Below are 20,817 nucleotides of genomic sequence, written 5' to 3'. Positions count from 1 at the left end.
GGAGAGGAAGAGAAAAGAGGCAAGAGGAAAAAAGCAAGAGAATGAGTGGGGTGAATAAGAGATGAGGAAGGAAGAGATGATGAAGAGAGGAAGAGGAGTGAGAGAGGCAAAAAAGATAATGAAGGGAATCGAGAGAGAGGAAGATAGAAATAACAATGAGAGAGAGAGAGAGAGAGAGAGAGAGAGAGAGAGAGAGAGAGAGAGAGGAGGAGAGAGAGAGAACAAACTATATGAAGATGGGAAGAGGACAGGGAGGATATAATGAAGAGGCGGGAGAAAAAAAATTAATGATAACGGAGGGAGAAAGAGTAAAAAATAACGATGGGGAAAGAGAGAGGGAGAGAAGAAAGAAAGCATATGATGATGGGAAGAAGACAGAGAGAAATGATGCATAGGAAGGGGAAAGGGAAAGAGAGAGAGGAAAAAAACATAAATAGATGATGTTAGAGGGAGAAGAAGCAGGGGATGAGACAATGAGAAAGAACAGTGGAGAGGCAAGTGGCAAAATGTCTTATATGAAAATGAAAATAAAAGAATGGAGAGTAGAAAAGGAGAAATTACCTGTGTGTGTGTGTGTGTGTGTGTGTGTGTGTGTGTGTGTGTGTGTGTGTGTGTGTGTGTGTGTGTATGAAATTCATGTGGGTGAGGATAGATGCAAACACGGCCCAGCTCAGGCTGCGGACTCAAGAAGTAAAACACAGCAGTTGGTGTTTGAAAGTGTTTGTGAGAAGAGGAAACTGGCAAACTGGAATAAAGTATATGGGGGGACGACTTGCCACCACTAATGTATAAAATGAAAGGGCTGATGCGATCGGGGTAAACCTGAAAGTAGTCGGCAGGCAAAGTGGGTACCAGTGAGTATACATTGTAGACTCGTAGGTTTAAGCATCAGGTAACAGATAAATTTATGTTCCCTAGCCTTTGAAATATCTCACAAAACACCCCACACCCCATTTCCTTCCCAACTCCCTCCCCTCCCCCCCACCCCAGCGCTTACCATAGTCCAACTGGTCTCGGGAATGAAAAGGCTCGGGGAGGAGAGGGGAAGAGGATGGAGGAAGGGGAAGCGGGAATAGGAAAGTGGGGTCGGGGGGAAGGGGTGGGCAATTTGGGTGAATCCTGAGGCGGTACAATGGAACACAAAAGGAATCAGAAACGTTCGCCTGTTCCGACTCTCCCCCCACCCCCAACCCTCGCCCTTCCTCTTTTTCTTTTCCTCCATTTTCCTCTCTATTTTTGGTCTTTTCTTTTCACCTTTGTGCCGGGATAGAGCTGTTGTTTATTCTGCACGAGCAAGGGAAAGGCCGCTAATAAATTGTTTCAGGAGTGCACGGTAGTTCTGGTCGTCGTCGTTGTCGTCATTCCAATTCACCTTTTCTTTTTACCCCAGCTTTCTGTTTTTCCACTCCAGGCGAAGGGTAGACTGAAAAACTCTACGGTCGGGGTATTTAATTGTAATGGCAGCGATCTAACACCGGAAGTACCTTTAATATATTTCAGTTTTACGGGTGCCTGTAATCCAATTTCTACCAGCTCGTTTATTATTATTACTGCTATCTCCAGACGATACTCCTTAGTTTAGTAAAAGACTCACGAACTGAAGGGGTTACGAAGTTTTCATCAACGTCTTCATTTCTAGAATAACTCCAGACTATTTTATTCGGCTTAAGGAAGACCTCTCATACTAAATGAATTTGAAACATAACGTTGTCTCAGTACGATGATGCCATTTTTCAACCCCTTCAGTTTAATGCCATCTAATTTCATCTACTCTTACTGCCACCAGACCATGTCCTTAAACTTACTGGCAAAATTCTAGTAGTGAGGGGTGTTACTGAAGGCTATAACTAACTCCGGATCGGTCAGTTTCCCAAAAGCTGAATAAAGTGGTCTGCTGGTGGCGATAAAGCAATACAGCATAAACTACACCACCAGAATCAATTGCTTTAGTCTGTTCTTATTGCCGGTACGTCTGCACGAATTTAAGCAACTAAGGAGAAACCCTCACACATTAAAAAAAAAAAAAATCCATGAAGCCTTTGAATACCACAGTGATTTTCCTTTTTTTAGTTTACCTTAGCTACATCCATATGATTTTTAAATGGCCTGACTTTTCCCAATATGAAGACTTTTTTATATATATATTATTCATGCTAATTCAGAAAAAAATAAAGCCCGGGAAAAACTTCTAATAAATGAATAAAAAAAAATACAATAAGGTAACTAATATTTCTCGTTGCCTGTAATTTTCAAGGGTCTTAAAAATTGATACGTAACTAAGAGGGCAAACATTACACCACAGTGAGGTTTATTTTTTTTATTCCTGCTAACTCCAGGCGATTATATTCACCGTAAGAAAATCCCCATCGTAAAGATCCCTAAAAAAAAAAAATCGCAAGAGTAACTATAATATTTCTCGCTACCGGTAATTTCCCAGTGACTCAAAATTGGCCTCTAACTCAAACAGGGCAAATATTATACCAGGGGCGAATCGACCTTCCACACGAGACTATAATTACGAGCAGCCCTGAATTATAGGAGTCCCGGGCTCCAATATTTACACTAGAGCAGAGAAAGAGATCTGGGCATGTCACTCAAACAGGGCAAACATATAGGTAAATTATATACACGTGAGGGGCGATGGGAATGTGGGTGGGGGAGGAGGAGACGAGAGAGAAAAGATGAGAATGGGGGTGAGAAGAAACGGATAAAGGACGAAACGAGAAATGAAAAAGAAAATAAAGAAATAGGAGACAAGGGACGGGAAGGGAAAGGAAGGGAAGGAATGGGAAGGGAAGGGAAGGGAAGGGAAGGAATGGGAAGGGAAGAGAAGGGAAGGGAAGGGAAGGGAAGGGAAGGGAAGAACAGAACTGAACAGACTTGAAGAAAAGAAAGAAGAGAGAAAAAGATCGTAGAGGAGGGAACAGGAAAAACGATAACCCACCAACCTCTTCCCCAAATAAAACAGTTCCCAACCCTGTTAACTAGCAAACCATGAGAAGTATTATGTAAACAATAAACCCCAACCATCTCTCGGATCTAAACCCTTACGGACCACATCAGGTTGGGGCGCCTAAACCCACTAAACCACTAGGCATCTAAAAGCAACTCCCCAACAAAATCACTTCTTCTCGACAGAGTCACTCCCCACCCACCTACCCACACATTCCCCAAAACATCCTACCCATTTTTCTCCCATGCTGTTTAATTTGCGACATGAGAGAGAGAAAAACCCGGCAAATAGATTTCGCGAGGCTGTTATTTCCTCTCTCTTTCCCGTGGCTCTAATTTTCCCTCGCTTCTTTTCTCCCTGTCTTCAATTTCCATGTCTGTTGTGGATTTTATTTTTCGGCCAATCTTTAATTTTTCATCCCTACGTGCAGGTTCTTTTTTTTTTTTTTTTTTTAGTGAGAGGCCAAAAATATGGACGCCTCAAGACTGTAATATTTTCGCTTTGCTGGCTCTAATTTTCTCACTCTTTCCATCTCTTCTCACTCTCTTAAATTTTCATCTCTGTCATTCTTGTTTTCATCGCTCTCTTTAATTTTCACCTCCGGTTTCAATATTTATTTAACCCTTTAATTTTCGTGTTTCCATGATACTGCCTTCTTGGGAATATTTTCTACGCATGCACGAGATAAACACACACACACACACACACACACACACACACACACACACACACACACACATCTCTCTCTCTCTCTCTCTCTCTCTCTCTCTTTCTCTATCTCTCTCTCTCTCTCTCTCTCTCTCTCTCTCTCTCTTTCTCGCTCTCAAAGGGCCGACCGACCTGAATAATTAACCAAGACATTCCAGGCTCCTACAAACACAGCGACTATTTATGAGAAGATGCATTTCCTATGAAGAGACACGAGAAGGATGTGTGTGTGTGTGTGTGTGTGTGTGTGTGTGTGTGTGTGTGTGTGTGTGTGTGTGTGTGTGTGTGTGTGTGTGTGTGTGTGTGTGTGTGTGTGTGTGTGTGTGTGTTTATACTTACATGCTTGTGTATATGAGAGCAAGAGTGAGTGGGAAGAAGTCCGAATGTATACTGCAGTGTACGAATATATGTACGTATCTGCTTTACATGTGCGTGACGAAAGTACTCAGAGAACAAGTGTACCAGTGAAAAAGAACGATAAATAACAGAAACTAAATTTATGTGTGTGCGATGAGAGGTGAGGGGGAGTGAAAATTATGAGAGAGAGAGAGAGAGAGAGAGGGAGAATGTATGTGAGAGACTGTGAGAGGAAACATGTAAGAAAGTGAAAGAGCGTACGAATGAATGTGAAATGTGGGAGTGTGACCATGTACCGGGAATCAGAAAGTGTGAAAGAAGTGAACAAAGACGAGAGCAAGAATATGTAAGGATGTGAATTTGTGAAAACAGAGTCTGAACGCGTTTGTGAGACAGTGTGGGAATTGAGAGAGTGAGCAAGAGTATGAAACGCTAAATTTAAGAGCGTGTGAGCAAGGATATGGCAGTGAATGCAAGTCTGTGTGAGGAGCTGAGTGTGAGCGTGAGCAAGGATGTGAGAAAGTGTGAAAGTAGGAAAAAGAATGTGACTGCTAGAGTGTGCCAGAGTTCTTCACAAGCTAATCCAGAAAGAAAGTAAATGTGATCCTTCCAAGAGAGATCACTAGCTTGAGTAAAGGAACGCCAAGAAAGCTCTATGACTAATGGAATGTGAGTGAGGTTGTTTGAAGGTGTGTGTGTGTGTGTGTGTGTGTGTGTGTGTGTGTGTGTGTGTGTGTGTGTGTGTGTGTGTGTGTGTGTGTGTGTGTGTGTGTGTGTGTGTGTGTGTGTGTGTGTGTGTGTGTGTGTGTGAGAGAGAGAGAGAGAGAGAGAGAGAGAGAGAGAGAGAGAGAGAGAGAGAGAGAGAGGGAGAGAGAATGAGCGAGTGAGATATAGAGCGAGCAAGTGAGATAGAGAGAGCGAGGTGGCGATGTGTGAAGGCCGTGTTGTGACTCAGTGACGTGGAAAGGGACAGGGGAAGACGTTTGGCTCAACACACACACACACACACACACACACACACACACACACACACACACACACACACACACACGCTTGAACTTCTGTCTTATGCACATTCAAGACTAAACTCTGCTCTTTCAGGGACTTACTCTCTTCTCTTCTTTCATGGACTTCTCACCTATCCGCTTATCAAGACTGCCGTATAATCTCTTCACCTAAGGACTCTCTTCTCTCTGCTCACTCACAAGACCGCATTCACTTCTTTCAAGGACTTCAACTCCTCACAAGATTTAGCGACGTGCTCAAAGTGCCTCATTACAGGAAGGAGGAGGACGCAGCCAATGACAGGTCCTAAGAAGCCTGTGGACCCTCGTTGCACACACACTTAAGCGCACACACACACACACACACACACACACACACACACACACACACACACACACACACACACACATTCAAGTACTTGTTGCCTTTCAAGTCCTCAAGCTTACTGACTGCTCTCGAGGGTGTCGTGTGTGTTAGTGCTTGAGTGCCGTGTGTGTGTGTGTGTGTGTGTGTGTGTGTGTGTGTGTGTGTGTGTGTGTGTGTGTGTGTGTGTGTGTGTGTGTGTGTGTGTGTGTGTGTGTGTGTGTGTGTGTGTGTGTGTGTGTGTTTTAACACTCAGATTCTCACTCTTTTTTATTCAGAGTTTCAATGTGTTTTATTTTCATACTGACTCTCACTTGGTCTCATGCTTACTTGTGCCCTCTTAAGCCTACTTATGCCTTTCATCTTTACAATTTCAAGCTGACTCACGTGTCGATATATTCAGATTAGGCCATTCGTACTCTCTCTCTCTCTCTCTCTCTCTCTCTCTCTCAGACCTGTTTACCTCATCGGGACTTTCATCTTCAACTCTTGCGACGCGAAGATGAGACGAGTGAGGACGCGAAAGTACTTAAGATGTGAATGAAGAGTGGATGAAGGTGTCAAAGTGGGTGGGGAGGTTACGTAAAAGAGTCAGATCAAGAGCTGGATAGAGGGATGAAGCTGGGGACAGAGGGATGGGGTTGGGACAGAGGGAAGAGGTTGATGACGGAGGGATGAGGTTGCGGATAGAGGGATGAGGTTTGGGATGAAGGGGGAGGGGGTGGGATGAAAGATAATGAGGAAATGGGTAGGCTTAGAACATGGTAGGGATTATAATTATGTGGGAGGCTGGTGTGTTGTGGGATGGAAAAGTGAAATAAGGAAGAAAAAACAGATCATGAGCTGGGTTGAGGGATGAGGTGGTTGGGATTACACTGAAGGAGGGTAATTTATTATGGATGGATGGGACGTTACTGAGTAGGGACAGATGTGCCTAAGGGTCTTTTTATTGGGACAGTATCTCAAAGGAAGGCGCAGGGCAGCAGAGGGATAAGTGGACGATGTTCGGGATAAATCTGACCTTTTTTATTATTAAATGACTAAAAATGTGCGTACGATCACACACACACACACACACACACACACACACACACACACACACACACACACACACACACACACACACACACACACACACACACACACAACCCTCATAATAAACACGACAAAAGAGAAGACCCACGGGCCCTACCAACACCCAAACACAGAACCAACAACACAGAAAACTAAAAAAAAGAACAATCCACAGCCAGACCCTGACCCCAATAAATGCTCAACTAAAAAAAAAGAAGAAAGAAAAAACGAAAAACAGAGATTAACCCGTCAGATGAGCTCCCATGACTATTTTTTTTTTTTTTTTACTTTTTACCCCCTCTCCCTGTCGCTGGGTGTGAGGGCGTGCATTTATTGATCAGGCGTTAGAATGACTGATAAAATTAAAGTTGGGTTGACTGAGTGAAGAACCACGGGGTGCAGAGGAGCCGGGACAGCGATTTTGAAGAGATTTTTTATTTCCCTTTTTTTTTTTTCATTCATTTACTCAGAAATTTATTTAGATTTACTGTAGATGTTATGCTAAATTTACTACCTCTTACTGCACAACCGAAGCTGGAGTTTTATATATTTATTATCCAATATTACATTTATTTTCAATGTATTTAGTCAGTATATATATTTTTTCCTCGATACTATGGATTTTTGCCGTATATACTGACGATTTTGCCAAGAGGAACGATATACAGTATATTATTTCTGACCAAGTGGTGGAAAAACTGTAAGAGGATTTACACGACTGATTTATTTCGCAACTTTTATAGACATTTAGAGAGAGAGAGAGAGAGAGAGAGAGCACATAGCCTTCCATTACCAAAGGAAAAAAGTCCACCAAAGACAGACAGCAAAGAGAATATTAAAAGGCTAATATTATATAAAGAAAAAACTCACCTCATCTCTCCATTTCAAGCCAGTCACTCTCTCGCAATTGATGAAGACGTGAATATTATATTAGGAGCAAATTAGGGCATTCTTAATTAATATTCTCATTAGCTAATTCAACATTCCATTATATTTTTCCCTCTCGCTCCTATTCCCTCTTTCTCTCTTGGTATATTTTCAGGGGTAAAACCTTAGCGATCTCTCTCTCTCTCTCTCTCTCTCTCCTACAGGTATGAGTACTTGTTTATTACGTTTATCTGGCCAGTCTCTTTTATCACTAGGACCCTTTTTGGATACGGCTGGTTAATACCCTTCTGTACGTTATTCGTGCAGAGTAAGGCGATGTTCGGAGCATTTGTGTAACACAGAATTGTACAGAAGGCGTAATAAGAAAAGTAAGTCGCTTAGGAAAATGTGCTAGGAAGCTTCCTAGCAGAACAGAACACCACCCTAACACCTCTTCCTTAATAATATATTTTGAATACGGGTGATTAATATCCTTTTGCACATTATTTATGCAGAGTATGGCGATGTTAGAAGGAACTGTGTAAAAAGCATAATGAGTCGCTTAGGAAAAGGTGTTAGGGAACTTCCTTAACCTACGAGAATGCCACCGTAAGTCGTCTTCTTCCCACAGGCCCCCCGGACCCCCCCAAGAACTGCACCATCGCCAACCGCACCAGCGACACCATCTGGGTCGAGTGTCTGCCGGGATTCGACGGAGGGCTACCACAGACCTTCTACATTGAGGTGAGTGAGTGAGTGAGTGTGAGTGCAAGTTAGGGAGTCACTTTGTAGATGAATGAGTGAGTGAGTGAGTGAGGGAGTAAGTGAGTGAGTGACTGAGTGACTGAATGAATAAATGAATGAATGACTAAATGACTGACTAAGCAAAGAAACACGAGTGAATGAATAAGTGAGGTGGTTATTTCATAGTCCCGTGATTTATTTCAATGCAAGAACTTTATCAATATATTAAACTGTCCATGGCGTGGGTGAGACAGTAATTTTGGCAGGACTTTACTCTCTCTAGGTATGAGTCAATGAACGTAAGTCAATAAAACAAGGAAGAAATGAGAGAGAGAGAGAGAGAGAGAGAGAGAGAGAGAGAGAGAGAGAATACAAATCTAGGGTAAGAAAAAGTGTAATAAGGTTCCTAGGTAAAGCAGGTGAGGTAAAGGGTACGATCTAGGTATGTCGTTTCGTACACAGAATGCCGGCCCAACCTAAATGAAACTCCTTAATTAAACACACGTCTGGAGCAGCACAACAAGGACCCGCACACGCAAGCATACACACACACACACACACACACACACACACACACACACACACACACACACACACACACACACACACACACACACATATATACACACACACACAAGAATCTCACTGGATGAACGGAAGTCTCCTAGATTTTTAGGTCATAAATCCTTCCTCTCGAATTCAATGACATCTTCTTAATTATATCTTTCTCCTTTTTTCTTATATTTGCTTCTATTCCACATATTTTGCTACTGCTCTTGACAATTTGCTTCCCCTCCCCTTACCATTGCCTCCTCCCCTTCGTCACCTCCTTCTCTCTGTCCCTCCCTTCCCCTCCTCCCCTTCGTCACCTCCCTCCCTCCATCCCTCCCTTCCCCTCCTCCCTTTCGTCACCTCCTTCCCTCCCTCCGTCCCTCCCTTCCCCGCGTTGGGAGTCACAGGTGAGTCGAGCCTTAGCGTCCATTCATTTTGTAGATGGTCCGGGATAATGGCAGCTTCCTCCTCCTCTGGGCGGTATCGGACGGCCTCGATGAAAAAATACTATTGTTCGCAGGTTGAGGAGGGCGGGGGAGAGAGGGAAGGAGAGGGAGGGGAAGAGAAGAGGGGAGGGAGGAAGGGGAGGGAAGAGGGGGAAGAAAGAGGCGAGGGAGGAGGGGGAAGGAAGAGGGGAGGGAGGGAGGGGAAGGAAGAGGGGAAGGGGTATGATGGGTAAAGAGAGGAGAGAGGGAGAGGGGAGTGAATAGGAAGGGGAAGGAGCGAAGAAGAGGAAGAGAAGGGAAAAGGGAAGAAACGATGGACGAGGAGGAGGAGGAAGCCATAGTGGGTCCTGCGAGGAAGATGTGGCGTAATGCGTTTTTGCGTTGATGAAAACTGAGGGAGGGGAACATCTCGCTTTAACTCATTCAGGCAAGCAATGGCAGACTCAGCAACACCCAGAGATAGCCTAGTTCATTACACAGGCTCCTCCTAAGCCCCTTCACTCCCAGGACATTCTTCTGCATTTTATTTTGGTCTAAACGATTTTGTCTGACTCGGAAATGACACCTCGCGTTGAAGGAGTTAAAAGCTTTCTTCATTAAGTCTTTCAGCAGGAAGACGAAGTTTCCTCCACTCTTCACCGTCCATTCCTTGTCCTTCTCCCCCTTCCTTCTCTTCTTCTTCCCCTCTCTCCTCTCTTGCCTTTCCTTACTCTTCCTCGTCTTCATCCATTCCATTTCCTTCCTCTTCCTCCCTTTCTCACACTTCACATCCTTCGTCACCCTTTCCTCACTTTCCCTCTCTTCCTTCTTCCCCCTTCTCCTGTTCTCAATCCTTTTCTTCCCCTTTCTCAGGTATACGACTCCACCACGGGGGCGCTCCACAGCAACATCTCTTCAGGGGAGCCTCTCTTCCTGGTCACCGCCCTACGTCCCGGCCTCTCCTTCCTCCTGGTGACCTACGCAGCCAACGCTAAGGGCAGGAGTGACGTGGCCAAGCTGGAGACGTTCATGCTCAAGGTGGCAGAGAAGCGCACAGGTAAGATGGGACTGAGCGGGGAGGTGAGGTGCACAGTACAGCTCGGGTCAATGCATTCTTTACACATTGGGGTTCTGAGCTAGTCAAGGAGAGTTACGATCCACTCGATTACTACTGATTGATTCTGAACATCGAAACGTGGGATTAGTCATCCTTGTCTTAACTGGACTGGGCAGTCTAATCCCGGAAACCTACGTTCCTTATTGGATAATAGGGGATAATCCCATAAAAAAAGAATAATATCAATCCCACTGATCTCCACCGACTAATATTGACTAGCCATCGAAATTGCTTTAGGTTTCCGCCACTTTTACGACAGAGTAATACAATAATTGTCCCCAACTGTACATTCGTGAGCCACAGTTTCTGTTTGCCCTGTACCCGTACCCCTGGCTGGAGGGAAACCGTAGCCGAATGAAAAGTAAGTTGTCCACGGTTAATGTGGCAGTTCAAAGCTTCGCAATGCTAAACGAGGAACAATACAGTAAGAAACAGTTTTAAACATCTAATTTACCAACAACAGGTCCTCATTTGGAGCGACATCCTAGCTATGACTTCTTCTCAGCCATGGACAGGGGTGGAGAGAGCAGAAAATATGGCTCACAAACAACTATACCTCTATCGAAGAAAGAGGATCAGAGGGAACTGCATGTGTGTCTGTGTTCTTAACTACTTTCATCACCAACTACCCCACGTTAAGCTAATGTTAAAATAATGTAAAAGAGAATCCATAAAACATTCACTACCCCTTAAGCAACTAGCCTAAGCTTCAGCAACCGCAAATCACCACCTCTCCCAAAAATTACTATGGAATCAATCACCGCAATCATCAGCACCATAAGCACTCAAAATTTAGCACAGAGAATAATGAAATGACCATCTACAAAGTCGCCATCAAAAAAAAATATATATATGACTACAAAAAAACACAGAGAACATGAAAATTAAATATCCATAGTTCATCACTTAATGCATCACGATAAACAAGGAGAATAATGAAGTCAAAATCTACACCATGACACGAAGAGCACGGTGAAATAAAACACACAGCATCCTATGTCACCATACCTAGAATTTATAACTAGAAGCAAATGCATGATGAAAGAGAATATTAAAACCAAATATCCAGAAAATTATCACCAAATGCATGACCGACAGTGAATATAAAAATCGAATATCCACAAAATTATCACCAACCGCATGAATGACACAGAATATCAAAATCAAATACCAAGAAAATCATCGCCAAATGCATGACTAACAGAGAATATACAAATTGAATATCCACAAAATGATCACCAACTGCATGACTGGCACAGAATATTAAAAAAAATAAATCCACATATCCAGAAGCCATCCATTCCATCGCCCGCCCCTTCCCCCCTCCCAAGGACCGCCGGCGCTTTTCGAGTTCACACCTGTCCTAGGCATCCTGATCGGGGTGGCGCTGGCTCTGCTTCTGACGGCGCTTGTGGTCATGGTCGTGATGAAGATGCGACGGACGACGACGGCGCGGCGGGGCGGCGACTGCGGCGGCCCGAACGACGAACTGAAGGGGGACCTGGAGAACAAGCCCCTGAATGTAGGGGTCCTCGTGCCCCGGGTCGTCAAGGAGGGGTCAAGCACGGGGGAAGCTGAGGATAACGACCCAGACATCATACCACACAAGACTGGTTAGTGCCACTGAGTTTTTCTTTAATCATCATAATTCTTCATAACACCGACTGCAAAACATTAAAATTCTTCACCACCTTCATAATGAACACAACAAAAAAAATTCCTCAGTGCCACGGAGTATTTCTTTTGTCCCTCATTTTCTCAACAGACTGCAAAATACCCAAATACTTCATCACCTTCATAACGAACACCATTATGATATCAAAACTCCTCATGGCACACTACATCAGTGTCCTCAGAATGATGTACCAAAGATGCATCCAGATTCCCTTATAATTTTACCGAGTACCAAAAATAAAATTATATTACTTTTGTCTATTTCCTGAAACATTATCCCCGAGTTCAAATGGGGTAAATGATTAAAAAAAAAGGCTTGGAATTAATGCCTTCTGACTGCAAGAGGGTCATTAAGCAAGACAATCAATAACTGCTGGGTCCCAATTTTCCCCTAGAATATAATCCAAGACTATCGCCCCCACTTAGTTATAGTCTTTTTACATAAACTTGGCCTAAAACTGCTATCTATCCTTCTTCAGTGCTGAGTTGTAACAATCAGATTAACACATGAATACGACTAGCCACGAAGTGCTATGGAAATGATGTAGAGCCGTAGTATTGCCTTTTCTTGCCAGTGAACTACGTGAAATAAGTTGCAAAAGGACGAATATCTGGGCCATGTTACAGTAAAAACCACGTTGTTACAATACATTCATGACCATCAGCTGCACAAAGTTTTTAAGTCCGATATCCATTATGGGTTTAAGATTTGAGGAGAGGAGGTTCTGTGACTGCCCTCTCCTCACCTGTCCTTACCAATGTGTCCTGCAGAATTGATGACCTACCAGGACTACGAGAACATCAACCGAGGAGGCCCAGGACACGGCGGTGCAGTAGCGGGAGGCGAGACCGTACCCACCGTAAGGACACTCCCACGCACGGTACGTAAACACCGGAGCACGGACGCACACCATGTAAATCCTGGAGCTACTTTTTTCATTCCTTATCTTCCCGGGCTTCACAAACATGGCTTCTTAGTCTGTTGTTGGCTTTGTGTGTATTTCTCCGCTGGATTTTTTTTTGTGTTCAAGTAAAAGAAAACAATGTTGACATGTTAGTTATTAATTTTTTGCTAAATATAAACTATCTTGGCTGTTCATATTCAGCCGTAAAAATGTGTATTAACCACTTCATCCTGACGACGTTTTTAATATACTATTCTGGATAATGTCAGACTAAATCAGCATCAGACTGGAGGTACTAGAAATCTCTAATAGCTCCTTCAGCTCGAGCTTGAAGGAGGTAAAACTTCTGTTAAAAATTTTTCCTAATCACAAAAAAATCTTGAAATATTGTAAAAAAAAAAAAAATAGTCGTATTAGAAACTGAACTTAGTAATTCTATTTGAACTGCAAAAAAGTCATGTGACTATTAATTATAAAATTTTCGGTAAACCATACACAGTCCGGTGGCTCGATATTAAAAATAGTACTGAAATAACTGTTTGGATATGTCTGGTCAAAATGATGCTTAAAACGCAACCAAACAACTGAAACTGCTAAAAAAAAAAAAAAACTGTCATTATGTATCATAATTAACAACAATGTGCTACATACAACAACCACCAGCTTAGACACAAGCTCTTTATATTTCAACACAAAAAATAAATTTCAGTCAATAGTCCCTAGTGCTAAATCAGGAACTCGTCCAACCTGATATCACTTAATTTTGTTAACTACGAACTGATGTCAACTACTCCCAAGGGTATTAGCGCTATAAATTATGCTCCCTTAGAAAATAAAAGCATAAAAAAAAAATCCCGAATCTATAATTAATACAGCTACCTCCCACAAAATCTCTTGTTTTTTTATTTACAATTTTTAGACGTTATGAAAATACTGTAATAAAAAAAAAAAAAGTCTGGGAATATCATCTAACTGGTCTGTACTTTCTTTTTCCGCGACAAATTGTTCCCAGAAATGATGAGCAGAAAAGAAAAAAATACCGAACAGTGTACTTACAGATTTTTCATAAATAGCCTACAAATGGAGGAATGTGTATCTGACGGGTTCTCTCTCTCTCTCTCTCTCTCTCTCTCTCTCTCTCTCTCTCTCTCTCTCTCTCTCTCTCTCTCTCTCTCTCAAAATGAAAAAGGACGCCCCCGGATCATTACACGAGGCCCCACATGCACACAGGCTGGTTAAGTGAGCCGGGGATTTTTTCATGCATGTCTTATTTCCCGTTGGTGGTGAACAGTGAAAGCCTATACCTGTACTACGCATCTCTCTCTCTCTCTCTCTCTCTCTCTCTCTCTCTCTCTCTCTCTCTCTCTCTCTGCCAAAGAACCCACTGAAAAACAAAGGAAGTACATTTACAAGTGGTATTTTCGAAATCGCCTTGCAGAAGCAATAAAAGAATAAATAATGCTATGTGGGATGGACTACTGGTAAAATAAAATATCCCAAAGGAATTAAAATCCCAAAACGGAATAATAATAATAATAATAATAATAATAACGATAACGCAAGAACGATCCTTTAATATAAAATAAAAGGCGACAGTTACTGCTAAACATCGACCTTTTTCACTGGACCCTAAACCAATCCCACTTTCCAAGAATGTTATTTTGATGTTTACATATGCTGTGTATGCATGTGTATGAATAATATCTTCGTGGTCGTAGGAGGCCCTCGAGCACTTTTTCTCAGCCTTTTGTACTGTATTTCACATCTTGACATTCACTTATAATTTATCTGATATTTCCTTAGTACTGACAGCCTCCATGCAAGAAGTGAATGATATAAGTGACTCAGGCAGAAGTAAACTGGTGAGGAAAAAATACTGGGAGCCTCCTAAATCCACGTGTATCTCGGTGTGTGTGTGTGTGTGTGTGTGTGTGTGTGTGTGTGTGTGTGTGTGTGTGTGTGTGTGTGTGTGTGTGTGCGTGTGTGTGTGTGTGTTTTATCTATATGCCTGTAAGATTTTTTCCAACTTACTTTTGAATTTTGCTCTTTTTTCCCTCGAGGAATGTAATGATAAATTATACACTTGAGCAAAGTGTAACCGAGACATTACATCGCGTCTGTCCTAACCTGACGAAGGCCCCTAGCTCCCTGGCCGAGAGGAGTAAGACTGGAGGGTCGGTTTGACTAGTAATCATGGAGACTCGCTCTTATCTATTTACCAAGTCTCATCGAATTTCATGCAACCCCAGCATAGTATTCATGTTGTGTGCCTCCCAATTTCGTCAGGTGAAGACAGATCAATAATAGTCGTGTATTGGAAGTAAATACCCTTCTCCGTTAAAAAGCTGATTATTTTATATAAAGTTTGCTAATATACTGATTCAAAATAACAATATAACAATAATTTGGTGGTAAGTTCTGATTAACAGTTCAATACTGGTGTTCAGTAACCTGAATGCTGTGTTGTGCTTGAGAATTTTATTTAGCCAGAACCCAGCACTGAACTGATTAAAATCCATTGCAGTAAACCCTCAATGGGATATGCTCGATTGTTTTATACAGTAAAGTGAGATTCCTGGTTCCAAAACAAGGTTCCTTTCATTACAATCTAAACTTGAAGCGTCAAATGGCGAAAATGCATTTCTGATAACTTAGATTCGTCTCAACTGTACATATACATCACAATCCTTCCTCAGGGCAAAAACAGAAACTCAGTACATATTCCAATAAACGTTCCTCCCTGTTAAACCTTATAGCGACATTCTTAAATCAGACTGCGAAGATTAAAGGAATTCCCAGACAGAGTGAGTTAGGCTTCTAATATCGCTGCTTATCAGTGGCATGCTGGATATCCAAATCTAATGATACGTCTGTTGAAAAAAAAATATCAAGAATTGGTGGATTTCAACACATCTTCACTGTCTTTAAGAATGTGGCTATTAAGAATCCAAAAATCTCCGTGTCCTCCTTTGATTCTCATGGCTTGATTCGTTCCACCACAGGCACCTCAGTCCTCTTCACATTACTACTCAGGTCAGTCTCCTCGTCGCATGTCACCACTCACTTCCTTTCTCTCCATCCTCATCTCAGTTACTCTAACTAGCATTGTGTTAGCATGAACAATTATCTTCTTTCTCGATTTATTTATTTATTTATTTATATCTGACATGTCCCCATCCGATTTTATTCTTTTATACATTTCTCTTTTGCACCAAAATGCTGCTATGGACGTATGAAGCTATTTTATTCGGGTTACACGCAGCTTTGTGTCTCACTTGAGATCATTCCCAGCTGCCTGAGAGTTAAAAATAACCACGATTAAGTCTCACTGATGAAGAATCAATCGGGTACTTCAGGATAACATTACACGAATGTTTTCTACTGGGAGAAAATTTACATTTGAAAAGATTAAAATTACCTCAATCAACCCTCCACAGGTATGGGTTCACGTCTGTACTTCAACTAGATAAGCCACAGACGATATTTTTCATACGAAAGAGATCCTTGTAGACAATGTGCAAATAATTTATATTAACACTTTTGTTCTTGGCTACGATATAATTTCAAACATCAGACGCTTTTTTTATTACAAATGCTTTATATCTCAAGGAGCTAAAGAGATTAAAGTATCTAAATCAACTCTTTCACATTCATGAATTCAACTGAATCTGTCACATTCTAACACCAGCCGATTTGTTCAGCTGGCAGTAAGTCTAGCAGCTTATGGTTTAAGAGTCTTTCATGTGGTTTTTCGCCATTATTTTTATACCAAATTAGTTTTTAAGTAATTCCCCCAAAAGTCACCACTGGCCAGCATGAACTCCATCTTTCTTCCCTTTTCTGTATTTATTTCTCCATTTCCCAGCATGAGTCTCTGGAATTGTTTGAGAGTTGTGCATGGGTGAGGTTAGGACTCTGCCTGTCTTACACACACACAATTGCTGCCCGTATTCACTTACATATCTGTCCTGGCTCACCAAATCCAAAGATATAGCCTTTTATCCACACTCAACTAACATAACTGAAGCTCTACTCACACCTCTGTTTTTTTTTTCTTTGTACTTATACAACTCTGCCACTACTCACACAAATTTCATTATTTATACATCTCTACCTTTCCTTAATCAAGTTTCTCTCTTTACTAATAAGAAATATTACTCTTTTCCCACAAAACCATCATTGTTTACCACACAGGCATGGCTTCCTTCAATAAACTCTCGTTTTTTTACTTTAAAAAAAAAAAAAAAACTGTCCTTACTCCTAAAAACCTTTTTCCTGAAAAGCCTGTCTTTACTCATGTATTTCTCCCTGTACTCAAAATGTCTTTATCATTACTCATACAACTTTGGAACTCGGCTTGCCTTCCCTTACACAACACTAAGACTCAGCCTCTCTACTCACACAACTCTCTGTCTGTACGCCCATGATTCTATAATGTCTGTTTCTGCTCACAAAACTCTAAAATGACTCGCAAGCGCACGGCATGAAGCAACCACTGGCCTAGATAAATACGATGAAATTATAGCTCAGAAAATATTAGTCGATTTATAGAAGCAAACTCAGACTACGACTGGTGAATATATCCAGCATTAATGTATTTGTATTACTTAGTTTCATTTTTTTAGCTTGCCTGTTCCTGTGTCTGTTCCTTGGTGTCAGTCATGATTCTTAAGAAACTTTTTACTGCAAATTTTACATTGTTCGTGAATGTGCATGACTAAAATTAAGAATCCCACACAAGACTATTATCAAGGTGGTCAAAAATTATCTGGTTCATATTAATTTGTCTCACTTCAACCGACTATAGGGATTTTCTATTTCATCCCTGTGGCTACCTTCGCATCTTGTGTTGTGTTCTGTTGTGCTGGTGATAATACATAATTTTGTTTCTCTGGTGTGGCACTTCTTATGTGCATGAAATGCGAACTGAAGATATTCCAAATATTCACCATTTTAGTCTGTTTCTCAAGAATGTATATCCCTAGAAGATATTTCACTTACCCTTCACTCAGAGTCTCAGTACTTCTAAATCGTAATATATTTAATCAGTGTAACTTACTATAGCATATAAAGACACTAGCCTACAGAATTATGATGTACTCTTACTCATTTCTACAAGTCCTAAAGTTGGTTTGTAATGGTTCTCATCTATGCAATTCAGGTTTTGACAAATCTATTTAAATTTTGTAGAAAATACTGGACAGCTAGTAAGGCTCTCTACTACAGTCCAGATACAGTCTAGGGATCACAGTCATTAACTCATAGCTTCAACTGGAATCATTAGAGGGCTGAGATTTTCGATGAAACGTTTGATGTTCAGCCATAAAGGCCACTGGAAGATGCTATGCATATTCTTTGTTAATTAATTTTAATACCCAATCACTTTTGAATTAAACGCAACTGGTTTAATTTGCAGTGCTGAACTTAATTAAAACTCCTGGACACAAATCTTGGAAGGATAAACGTGACTGAATCGGAGATCTCAAGTCCTGGAATCCTGGCTCCACTACAGTGACAAACTTGGAAAAGTAATGTTAAAATTGTCACCCGTGCAGCCACGCATACATTTTGTTACACATGCGATCAGGGTAGATTGATATATCTGAATATACAGGATGAAGAGAATATGTATTAAGGCAGGCTGGGATGGATTCGAGTTCTAAATTCCAGGGTAAGGTTATGAACAAATTATTTAGTCCAGCCGGGTGTGGCGACAGGTAAATGACATGCACAGAAAAATAAGTCTTTTACAGATGTCTGCCTTTAAGTTACTATAGAACGTCGTTTATCATTAAAGTTATTTTTTTTTTTACTATTTCATTGTTAGTGACCATTTAACTACTTTGTTCTAGTAACGCCTCGCAATTTCAGTCGAGGGAAGCCCTTTGCAGTTACAGGGTTATCAGCCTGTACCAATACTACTAAACCTAACCTAACTTAACCCCTATTGCTCTGTCCTCAGCATAACCAGTCCCCACCTGGAGGCTCGACCGTGCCCTATGTGGAGTTGCCGCTGCCTCGAGATGCCCAGCCCGGCTACCAGGTCACGGCCACTGACCTCTGCCTCTTTGCAGCAAAGAGAAGGAGTGTCTACCTCAGTGCAGCAGGCCACCCCTCCTCCCCACCCCCCTCTGGCCCTTCCTATCCCACCTCCACACCCTCCTACACTCCAACAACACCTCCCTATGCCTCTTCCCCACCCCTGTCCGGCACCTCATATCCCCCGTCCACATCCTCTGGTCCTTCCTATCCCCACACTACTCTTTCCGGACACCCCTACCCTTCCTCCACACTCACTCCATCACCCACCAGCCCACTCACAGTACCAGAGGACGAAGACCGTAACATCTATGCCACCGTGTTGCCCATTGGAGTGGAGACAGCCAGCACTGCACCCCACTTATATGCCACAATAAGCACCTCGTCTCTCACTCACGCCCATCCCTCTGACCCATCACCCTACGCCCACCCAGAATACCGTCGCAGTGTGTTTGTGCCAAGTGTAAGTAGGCCAGAACGAACCCTGCCTCGGCCCCGGAGCGTGAGCAGTCTTAGCATGGCAGCGCAAGTCCCCAACCCAGCTCTGTCCGCAAGGGGAAATATCTACGCCACGACCGGCCGCCGCAGGAGCAGTGCCAACCCCACCAGAGGCACTGCGTCACCCAGGCCCTACACCAACACACTTCACCGACGCAGTCTCCAGTCCCCCACAGATTTTCATGAGCGAGTGACATCGCGGACACCCCTGCTGACATCACCCACAGAGGTGCTGGCTTCACATACCCCCCAACGCCGGCCTGTAGTGACGTCACGCTCGCTGCTGAGGATACCCAGTGAGAGCGCCGTGTAGGTGACGCTTGAGGCCAAACACTCACACTTATTGTATGCCATGATGGAAAAAATGCTTAGTTTAAAATATGTTCCTTGCAGCTTGGTCTTTTTCAGCGTGTGCCTGTGTGAGTGTTTGTATGTACAAGTGTAATAGCATAAATGAATGATGCTCTTCTTCAAGGAAACCTTTCATTCACTTGTAAAGTAAGCACTTTCTACTTGAACAGTATCGTGGTTTAAGAGAAGAGAAGTTTAATAATTTTGTGAACACTCATAGATGGACCCATATTTTTGGAATAAATGTTATTATTAGCATTTCAAGCTTAACTACACAAACGTTAGGGACACATGGTTCTAAGTTGAGAAGCTCTAGCAGGAGGCATCCAGCGTTTGTTGTGCTAATCAGCTGACTGCTGCGTCTCCCGTTGTCATGGCAACCACCCCGGGACGGCACCACACATTCACATCTACGGAGGCTTCCATCATGTAAATATTAGTAGCAGGTTTTTATAAGTAGGATGATTAGATCTGATTCTACTTGTAGTGGTAGTTCATGTGTAATATAAAAAAATAAAACTGACTGGAGTTCTAGGTGTTGATTGTTCAATAAAATGCTCACTTTTTTCTGATTTTTCAATGCGAACTGATAAATATTTTTTTCCGGCTTCTATATCAAGTGTTTTCTGTACGAAGTGACATGTTAACCGAGAGGCGCTCCGTGTATATAGGCTTCACTATGTCCTCCTTGTGTGTCCTGGGAAGTGTTTTTGATACTCGCAACTTAAAATAACTTTCACATTGACAGGACAGAATCACAAGTAACTGAACTAACTAACGATGTTAGTTCATAGTTTTGGTTTTCTTTCTACATCTGTCCTCATTAGCTCAGCGGCCGCACTGTCAACACCACACTAAAAGACACAAATTTCTTGATGTAAAAGTAATAGACTTCTAAGAACAAATATTCAAGGTAAACCAAAGAAACATATACCTGTCCGTGTGAAAAATATGGAACTGGAACAAAATGTATTTAAAAAAAAAAGAAAGTCCGAATTTCACAAAAAATGGAAATTTTCATACAAACTGTACAGCAAGGACTCTTCACGCAAAAACATCATTACTCTTTACCAAAGGCATTAAAATGCGAACATCTATCCTTACATTATAACTGTAAAACCTTGAAACATGAAATGACTCAATTATCAGTGTAAAAACGCCTGATTCTAATTAGGAAAATAAAGG

At 42.1% G+C, this 20,817-nt stretch overlaps 1 protein-coding gene across 1 annotated transcript in view; it reads left to right on the top strand.

Annotated features, from left to right (window-relative positions):
- The window catches only part of LOC145411973 (uncharacterized), a 458,683-nt gene extending 438,075 nt beyond the window's left edge, over positions 1-20,608 (top strand). The window contains exons 12-17 of the mRNA XM_080281944.1: positions 7,959-8,071; positions 9,922-10,105; positions 11,497-11,778; positions 12,611-12,720; positions 18,707-18,983; positions 19,068-20,608. Of these exons, the coding sequence (XP_080138070.1) occupies positions 7,959-8,071; positions 9,922-10,105; positions 11,497-11,778; positions 12,611-12,720; positions 18,707-18,983; positions 19,068-19,594 (1,493 nt within the window). The 3' untranslated portion in view covers positions 19,595-20,608. The remainder of the gene's footprint in view (positions 1-7,958; positions 8,072-9,921; positions 10,106-11,496; positions 11,779-12,610; positions 12,721-18,706; positions 18,984-19,067) is intronic.
- Positions 20,609-20,817: the final 209 nt, after the last annotated feature.

The sequence above is a fragment of the Coenobita brevimanus genome, chromosome 91 (genome assembly GCF_032717465.1).
Source record: "Coenobita brevimanus isolate Jiangsu-jjx chromosome 91, ASM3271746v2, whole genome shotgun sequence".
In the NCBI taxonomy this organism is placed as follows: domain Eukaryota; kingdom Metazoa; phylum Arthropoda; class Malacostraca; order Decapoda; family Coenobitidae; genus Coenobita; species Coenobita brevimanus.
The sequence above is the reverse complement of the archived record's forward strand: the minus strand, read 5'-3'. Positions and strand labels throughout refer to the sequence as shown.